This window comes from Vigna angularis, chromosome 1, assembly GCF_016808095.1.
Source record: "Vigna angularis cultivar LongXiaoDou No.4 chromosome 1, ASM1680809v1, whole genome shotgun sequence".
Classification (NCBI taxonomy): domain Eukaryota; kingdom Viridiplantae; phylum Streptophyta; class Magnoliopsida; order Fabales; family Fabaceae; genus Vigna; species Vigna angularis.
The window spans coordinates 2,269,908-2,279,245 of NC_068970.1; the positions used below are offsets into that span (position 1 = coordinate 2,269,908).

The window sequence follows — 9,338 nt, forward strand, 5'->3', positions numbered from 1 at the left end:
TTTATTTTCACAAGAAATAGTGACTATAGTATTAAAAATACTATTAATATTTTTTCCAATTATCTAGAATTCTGAGAAAATTACCAAAGATACAACTGGTCATTTTGGTTTGCCTGAGTGGTTTTCACTTAGATGATTGTTTTTAATTAGTAAGATTATTTTTTATGTTTAATTACAAAATGTGTTTCATAAACAATATATTTAAAGAACTATTTTAAATACAGATTGCATTAACATTAAAAATGTTGATAATATGACTGTATAAATTCAATCAATATCTTTTAATACCAAAATTATTTATTTCCTTTTAGACTTTTAAATTTATTCTCCATAAGTATTATAATAACAAAAACAGTTTCAAACTGAAAACTGAAATATGACAGTTAAACTAGTGCAAGTCCATACTTAATAAGTAATAATAGATGAGATTAAGGAAGTCAAAAAATAGCATTATCAATTTTGGTAAGTCGGGTCACGTGACTAGGGTTTTAAAACGAGAAGTTTAGGCCCATTTTTATCCTCTCAAAGCCCAATTACTTCCACGTACCCCTTTTGTCTAAAATTTGGCCCAAAAAACGTCACTAACATTGTTATTGCCCCCTGCCAAAAGATACAGAATTCTGCTGTCCTTTTGGCTGCTTAAAATCACTTTAGACTCATTTTGATTTCATTCCTTCTCCTTCATCGATTGCCAAATGACTTTCAAATCCAATTCCAAACTCCTTTGCACTCGTGGCTCCCAAAAATGGTCCAAGAAAAAGAAGTGATATAGCTGAAAAGTTGGTGGGATACTAGAAAACTTCAATACAAATATTGGCAGAAGGTATACCACAAGGACTTGGTTGGTACTTGAAAGGATGTGGAAGCTTGCAACAGTGTTAATGATGAAATGCAGAAGGAAAATGTGCGCAACTGTTGTTGGTTTGTAACAAAATTTGCTAAAACATTATAAGAAAGAAGAAAGTGCAGAAGCTAGTGACAGTACTAGAAACATCTTTAAGGAAAGAATACTTAACACAAGAAACCATCAATACCATGTTTAAGAAAGGTGCGAGAGAGGAAGCATGTCAAGCAATACCCTTTGACGTGGCAAAGAGCGAGAAATTTAACACTATGTTTGATTTGATTTCATAGCATAGTCTTGGATTCAAACCTCCCTCCTGTCATGAGATTATATAGATTCATCTGCAATAACCATAACAACTGAAAAAGTTTGAGATAATAGATATCATTTCTGAATTGAGATAATGGATATCATTTTTAAAGATGCGGGGGAAGACAATGTTGTTCAAGTTGTAATGAATAATGTAGCAAACAAAGTTGTTGCATGTCAAATGATGATGGTAAAGAGGAAAAAGGCTAATCTTGTGATGCACACTGTTATGAGTTAATGTTAGAGGATTATGATTAGAAGATTCCAATTTACGGGGAGACAGTTTACAAGATAAAAGAATTACTAAAAAATTTGCATGCAAAATCTTAGACAAACCATTCAATCACCCAGAATTACCTAGGCCATAAAAGCATTTATGACATTGCAGGAGTTCTACTCTAGCTGAATAGGAGTTCTACTCTAGCTGAATTTGAATAGGAGAGAAGTTTTATTATGCAGCCTCTTGGTCTCGCACACAACTGGAAAAGAAAATTGCTAGAAATTCAAGCAGCATTCCAATCCCACAATTCATGAAGATACCCACCATTGAAGAGTACTGTTAAATGAAACAAACTAAAAAGAAGGGACAATGAGAATCAATATCAATATTACTTGCAAAGCTTTTCTACAAAGGCAACTTTCTTTCCTGATCAACCAGTTATAAAATATTAGACTACTGCCATAAATCACAACTGTAACTTAATTTAAAAATGTACTTACTACAAAGACAAAAACGTCACAAAAGTCTAATGAGACATACTGGTTAGAGATGAACTACACCAAAGTCCGTATGTATCCATGAGTTAAGTATCAACAACCAGATGCTAGCATGTTCCCTGTGCCGCCTGATATAACTCTAGTAACCTGGGCGTTTTCTCCTCGAAACGTTTCACGTACTTTTGCAGAAACCGTTCATCAGACAAAACAAAAGGTGTGGCCAAGCTAGCACTTTTCTTCACCAATCCTTTGGAGAGAAGATACTGCACAACCAAAGCCCTCGGTGCAACCCTTTTCTCCAAACTGTACGAAAACAACGTTGGGGACGAAATAAGCACGGAGTGATCCCAACCAAGCTTACCAACCCAAAACCCCATCACTGCATTAAGTTTTTCCTTGGAACGCAGCATAATATTAGGCTGGTTCCTAAAAGCAACACAAATATCATCCTCGGACCAACCCCATTTCTTCAAGACGTCAACTTTGGCATCCCAAAGAGGTTTCGAAACAGCCCTTTTAGCCAGAATGGCCAGAGTGAAGCTCAGCTTCAAAGGGTCAAACCCCAACAACTTCACTTCCTCAATAGCGGGTCTCAGGTCGGAGCACAGAACCGAAGGCCGAGAGCAGAGCAAGTAGCGAATTCCGGTGTGCGTCACTCCGGTGTCGAGCAACATCTGAACGTTGGAGGCAACACGACCGTCTCCGATGAAATTGGGACAGGCGATGAAAACAGCGAGGGCTTTTAGGTCGGAGGGCAAGAACGTTCGGATCAGTTCAAAGATGGGAATGATATGGCTGTTGAGACCGTAACGAAGGACACGGGCGGTCTTGGAGACGATGAGAATGGTGTCGGAGGGCGAAGCGCCTTTAGAGGCAAAGAATTGGAATTTGGGGAGAAGCCTTTTGGTGGGGTCGCATACCAAGAGCTCTGGGGCTTGGTAGAAGATGCGGCAGATCTGGGAGGTGGAGAAACCGTGGGTTCGGAAGAAAGAGAAGACGGAATCGGGTTTTTCTGCGGTTTCGAAACGAAGCCGTTTAGATAGTTTCAGTGCGACGTCGTGCGAGAAGCCGCAGGTGTTGCTGAGATAGGATAAGGTGAAGGCGCAGGGCTCAGAAGTGGTTGTTGAGAAAAAGTGAAAGGGTTGGGAAAAAAGGAATTTGGGGAAGCAATAGAGAATAGGTGTCGGACTTAGCCTGAGGCGGTGGCGGAGAATGGTGTTCATGGGATGAGAATGGAGGTAGATCCACCGCTTCCGCCGCAAGAGTTCGGACTTGGTGTCTTTCACCGCCGTCAACCCTACAAACTGGAACCAGCACCAGAATAATTCACTCTAAACAGCTGTTAAAAAATTATCATTTCCTTTTTATTTAGCTCATTTAAATAGAAAAAATAATAAAAACTATTCTAATATAATTACGAATTACTTTAGCTTCTTAAAATATAACACTCTCACGGTTAATAACTTTTTATACTATTTAACTCTTCAATTTTTTTTTTCAAATACAACACAAACACATACGTATTATTTAAATATTTATAAATTATTTAAATTTTAAAAGTAATAATTAAAAAACAAAATAGTGTATACAATTATAAATATAGTTATAGATAAAATAAATTGTAATTAATAAAATAAATAATATTATAAGTAATATTATATAAATAATTTTTTTATTATGAATAGTTATTTAAATTTTAAAAAACAATTTTTAAAATGATAAAAATATTGTTTTTATCCTGTCTAATAAATATTCTTAAAAGTAGGGGTGGATTATCACATATCATAAATCGATAATTTGTTATTATTAATTACTACTAATATATACTTATTTTAATAGAATCATAAACTCATTATCTATATTTTGATCATATAAATACAATTAAAATACTTTATTCATTATTATTTATATTCACTATAATCATCAAAATTTTAAATTCTCTTACTAATTTTTTTCCCTTTAAACAGTAAAAAATATCATATTAATGAGGTCAAACTATCTTATCTTGTCATCTATCTCCAAATTCAGATTTGATGACATTAAATAAAAATATATAATTATAAATAAAAAATTAACTTTTTCTAATGACTAAAACATCTTGAAAAAGGAATAATCAATACATTTAATGTGAAAAATATTTTCCAAAATATAAACAAATTTGTGTGGTAAAATTAAAATTTTATAAACACGAGAGTTATTGAGAATAGAGAGAGATTTATATAAGTGTATAAAAAAAATTGAGAAAAATAAAGCTTTAGGCAGAGAGTGTTTGTTTCTACTACGTTGTTCTCTTCTGGTTTTTTCTTCAGTTCTAAGGTGACAGAAGAGTGCCAAGAGAAAGGTAAATTTAATAGTGAAAAGAAATGTCGACGGAACCGAAATCATCGTCGGATTCAGATTCCTTCAAACCCTACACTCTTTCCCAAACCCTAACTGGCCACAAACGCGCCATCTCCGCCGTCAAATTCTCCTCCAATGGCCGCCTCCTCGCCTCCTCCTCCGCCGACAAGACTCTTCGAACCTACGGCTTCACGAACTCCGACTCCGACTCCGACAGCCTCTCTCTCTCCCCGATGCAGGAGTACTCGGGGCACGAGCAGGGCGTGTCGGACCTCGCCTTCTCCTCCGACTCCCGCTTCCTCGTCTCCGCCTCCGACGACAAGACCCTCCGCCTCTGGGACGTGCCGACGGGGTCCCTTATAAAGACGCTGCAGGGCCACACTAACTTTGTCTTCTGCGTCAATTTCAACCCTCAGTCTAACGTCATCGTCTCCGGCTCCTTCGACGAGACCGTTAGGGTTTGGGATGTGAAGTCCGGCAAGTGCCTCAAGGTCCTCCCCGCCCACTCCGACCCCGTCACCGCCGTGGACTTCAACCGCGACGGCACCCTCATCGTCTCCAGCAGCTACGACGGCCTCTGCCGAATCTGGGACGCCTCCACTGGCCACTGCGTCAAGACCCTTATCGACGACGAGAACCCTCCCGTCTCCTTTGTCAAGTTTTCCCCCAACGCCAAGTTCATCCTCGTTGGCACCCTCGACAACACTCTCGTAATTCCTCATTACCCTCTCTTAATTCATTTCAACATTAGCCCATGTTTGGATAAATTTAGGGTACATTTTTCCACAAGCATGCTAATTTATTAGTAAAAAATCTGGTTCTTTGGCAGGATAATTTTAGCTTATGCAAGTATCTTAATTCGTTTTAGTTTTGCGTTTTCTTCTCCTATACGCACTTTTTGAGAAATTTATAGAAACACGGCATACGTTAGTTTCTGGTTTGGTGTGTTTTGCTTGCGTGACGAATGTGTTTCTGCAACTATTGAAACTGAGAAGGTGCATTGCTTTTCTATTGAAAATTCAATTTCGAGTTCTTAGCTCAGTCTTTCCGGGTTCTGTTGTTACTTACGCTTTGGTCTTGACTTGAACCAAGTTACTATTGTCTAGTGTCATAACACTTCTGTTTTGAACTTCTGAACCAGTGGAAAATGGCAGGCTTATTGTATATTATTATGGATTTAAGGAATCAGGATTATGCGATTCTCTGAATATGGATTGTACTCATCAGCTCCATTGAATTTTTCTTTTTGAAAAACTGTACTTAGATTTTTGGATCTCTGGCTTTATAAATATGAAGAGAAAAACAAGCCAGCGAAATTGGTGTTCAAGGGTGAACTGCGTTTTCATGTTCATGTTCAGTGTAGCTTCAGAGCAAGTTTCAAATGAAAGCAACACAAGGTTGCTTTTAAAACTTAAGTTTCCACAATGAAGTTCATTTTACATTTGCAAACATTAAACCAAACATGCACTAAACCTCAATTTTTGTCCATTTCGACTTTACAAAATTCTCATTTTAGTTTCCACTCCGTAAATATATTCTAGTATTATTTTTTTTCACTAAAAAGTGAACGACATTTTCTATGACTGACTAATCAGGAGGATTTTGTTATATTAGAAACTACGACCAACACTTACAATTTCATGAACTAGAACGGGTTTATTTTTTTCTCTGATGAGCTTTAGTTTGTAAGGTACTATTGCATGTAATAGCAAATGACTAATTTGATTAGTTTTTTCATGTTATTATTCACTTAATTTGGTAGCTTATTTGGCTACTAGTTGTTTTCTTGCTTCACCATTCAATGTTTGGGTCATTCTTACATCGGAATTTTTCTTTTCCTGCAGAGGCTTTGGAACTATTCAACTGGGAAGTTTCTGAAGACTTACACGGGTCACGTTAATTCAAAATACTGCATTTCATCAACTTTTTCTATAACAAATGGAAAGTATGTTGTTGGCGGATCAGAAGATAACTCTATATACTTGTGGGAACTTCAGTCAAGGAAAATAGTACAGAAATTAGAAGGCCATTCTGATGCAGTTGTTTCTGTGTCATGTCACCCGACAGAGAACATGATTGCTTCTGGTGCACTCGGCAATGACAAAACTGTGAAGATCTGGACTCAACAGAAAGAATGATTCAGTTGGGAACAAATGGATATCAAAGTTGATTTGGGGTAAGTGATTTATGATGATACCTGTGACTCATTTTCTAGTTGAGAACTTTGGTTGAGAAACTCTGTACCTTTCCCAGTTGAGAACACTATTTTAGTCTCTGCTAGGTTCCACCATTCTTTGAGAGACTGGAACATGTGTTTGGGAACACAATATTTTCAACCTTGTATCTTAGCTAGCGGGTTTCGCTATTTAACTATTCTCATTCTTCATTCTACAAGTCAGCATTCGCTTTTCAATTACTGTCAAAAGATATGTCAAAAGATAAATTTTATAGGCTAAAATGACCAAGTTCAATATCTACAAATACTTAGAAAGTGCTTACACGAAACAGAGATTGACAGATAACCGTGTTCTTCAACTTGAATACATAGTATAATTGACTGTGATTGTTTAATTTCTTATATTGTTGTTAATATCACAAATCCAGAAAAGTAACTGGCCCCAATTTTGGAACACGGGATATTTATAATTGCTGCATAATAGACTTCACTTATCTTCAAATTGGTTAATTTCCCTAATAGGTATTTAATAGAATTGACTTATCGACAACTAGTTAATTGGTGAGTAGGCAAACAGAAAAAACAATTGGTGTTATTGATGTTGCTTTTTGATGACACGTTTAAAAAAATTACGAAAGAAATAAACGACATAAATTAAAGAAAAATTAATTAAAAAATATGTTAATTGAGCAGGTAAAAAATAAAAACTGAAGAATTGTTCATATCTTCTTTACGTTGATAGAAAAAACCAGTAAATTACATTATAAAAGAATTGGTTCTTATTCTGCTTTTCCTTAACATAAATTATTTATTAATTTTTAATCTTGTAAAACATGTTTAATATTTGAAGCAATTATAAAGAGAGGCAATCTCCTTCTCACTGGAAGTTGATAAATTTTAGAGGATGAAAAGAGACTCTACTGTTGCGATTAAGAGATTTGAAATGATTGATGAAAGAATTTAAAGGAAATTTTGTGAAAGTTTGTTTGTGAATGATTGATAAAAATAAATAATTGTCACTTTATTTTATAAAAATTTTATATAATTTTTAATATTGGAAATTATATTAAAATTAAATTAAAATTATTATTTATAAAAAAAATATAATTGGAAAAATAAAATTAAAATTTATAAAAGAGATTTGTAAATAAAATTCAAATTCATTCTCTTAAACAATAACTCGTTTATTATTATTTAAATTATTATTAACAAAAATATATGAAATGAATATTATGAAAGTCAACTTCTAGAAAGATATTAAATCAAATAATAATATTAATTTATTATTACAGTTATTATAAATAGTATTTATTATAGGAGTTTACAACAATATAAACTTAAATTAAAATCTTAAATGAGACAATTCAGATTATATTATATAAATCTATTTAAATTCATGTATAATAAATTACACACGTGTATAAAACATTACTACAAAGTAATGGTTTTTCCTTAGTTACAAACTATAGCATAATTGAACTTACATATACTAATTAAATTTAATCCCACCAAAATACAAAATGTTAAAAAATTATTAAAAGCTTTTACTTTTCCGTTAACTAAAACTAAATTATAATTAATATATATTGTTAAACGTAAATGAAATTAAATAAAATTCTATAAATATCTACCAAAAAAACATAAAAAATCTCTGTAATGTAAAACATATATCACCTTTTTACGTTATATATATAATTGTATGAGTTTTACTTCTATTACTTTTTTTTTCTAAACATTTCTAAAAGTTAAACTAACAAAAAGCTAAGAATGAAATTTTACTTAATAAGGGAAACATATATACCAACCAAAGTTTAAAATTAACCTACCACATTAATTTTCTATAGTAAAAGAATTATAGGATACACATGTGAGCATTGTGTTGATATACATGAGCATTTTGGATTTTTTAATCAGATGCATGAGTCAAACTTAAATTTTTACATTCATTTAACACAGTATATTTTTTTTATTTTTTATCATTTTAAAAAAAATATATAAAATTTATATTTTTATGATAATTTTATTTTTATATTTTATGTCAAATGAATATAAAAGTACGTTATGTTACGGTTACATGTCTCCTTTCTACTCTCGCTCAAATCTGCTCCCTAAAATCTACACAAAAATATTGAATCAAAGACGAGTAGCAAAGTGCATATTCGTCTTGATACGTATCTTTGAAGTATGAGAGAAAAGAATGCGAAAAGATTGCGTAGATGAAGATATATGTGGAAAAGAAATATTGAGAATATAAGAGCATGAAGGTGTTTGATATTTCTATCTTATTGCCTCTTTACAGACAAAACAAACATAAGTAAAGTGTTGCATTCTGTTGTTGTCTCTTTGTGTGATGTCTTGAAGGCTTCGACAGCTACCAATGAATAGAGTGGGTCCTTCACTCTCTTCATCAAAATGGTTTCCCATTTCTCTCTCACTGCTAGAAAAACTACCTTTGCACATTCACATAACTCAAAACTCAACAACATCCACCCCATTCACTCCTGGTCCCCAGAACTATCAACCACATCTCATTTTTACTTCTTTTATTTTCTTTATCATAACTATTCTCTGGGAAAAGTAGGTATGGTAAAATTATTATACACATTATTCCTGCCGATAAGTTAGGGCGACGTAATAAGTTTTTAAGTTTTCAGTCCAAATTTATATTTATTTAGATGATATTTATATTTTATAATTAAATTTTTATAATTTGATATATTAGTTATTAATTATGATTTTGTTACGTAACTAAGTATTATTGTTAAAATTTTGCCACCTATATGCAAGTAATATTTTAAAACTAATATCATTCAAACTCCTTTGGAAAAGTAAACATATAAACCAAAGTGCTGCAAGAAAATGATCTAAAAAAACAAAATTATGAGAAGTTGCGAATGATAATAGTATTGGAGTGACAATGAGTAATTCGGAATACCTGGAATTGAATGATGA

General features: G+C 33.3%; 2 protein-coding genes across 7 annotated transcripts; one reads left to right on the forward strand and one right to left on the reverse strand.

The window, feature by feature from the left end:
* Window positions 1–428: 428 nt before the first annotated feature.
* LOC108344006 (uncharacterized) lies at window positions 429–3,224 on the reverse strand. 6 transcript variants are annotated; one of them, XM_017582644.2, is made up of 3 exons: window positions 1,914–3,224; window positions 1,035–1,203; window positions 429–772 (listed from the first exon to the last, which is right to left on the reverse strand). In XM_017582644.2, the coding sequence occupies exon 1, from the start codon at window positions 3,091–3,093 to the stop codon at window positions 1,978–1,980; it is 1,116 nt and encodes a 371-aa protein (XP_017438133.1). In that variant the 5' UTR covers window positions 3,094–3,224; the 3' UTR covers window positions 429–772; window positions 1,035–1,203; window positions 1,914–1,977. The 6 variants fall into 6 exon arrangements, with proteins under 6 accessions (XP_017438133.1, XP_017438181.1, XP_017438088.1 ...); XM_017582692.2 differs by lacking the exon at window positions 429–772 and adding an exon at window positions 1,511–1,632 and having other exon boundaries at window positions 856–1,185; XM_017582599.2 differs by lacking the exon at window positions 429–772 and adding an exon at window positions 1,511–1,632 and having other exon boundaries at window positions 856–1,203.
* An 886-nt stretch (window positions 3,225–4,110) lies between these two features.
* LOC108332977 (COMPASS-like H3K4 histone methylase component WDR5A) lies at window positions 4,111–6,604 on the forward strand. Its single transcript, XM_052871720.1, has 2 exons — window positions 4,111–4,920; window positions 6,055–6,604. Exons 1-2 carry the CDS (start codon window positions 4,234–4,236, stop codon window positions 6,346–6,348), a joined length of 981 nt encoding a protein of 326 aa, XP_052727680.1. The 5' UTR covers window positions 4,111–4,233; the 3' UTR covers window positions 6,349–6,604.
* The last annotated feature ends 2,734 nt before the right edge of the window (window positions 6,605–9,338 follow it).

Coding starts and splice junctions, on each gene's coding strand:
- LOC108344006 (XM_017582644.2), bottom strand. CDS start 3,093: ATGAACACCATTCTCCGCCACCGCCTCAGGCTAAGTCCGACACCTATT.
- LOC108332977 (XM_052871720.1), top strand. CDS start 4,234: ATGTCGACGGAACCGAAATCATCGTCGGATTCAGATTCCTTCAAACCC. Junction 4,921..6,054: donor GCACCCTCGACAACACTCTC/GTAATTCCTCAT, acceptor CTTTTCCTGCAG/AGGCTTTGGAACTATTCAAC.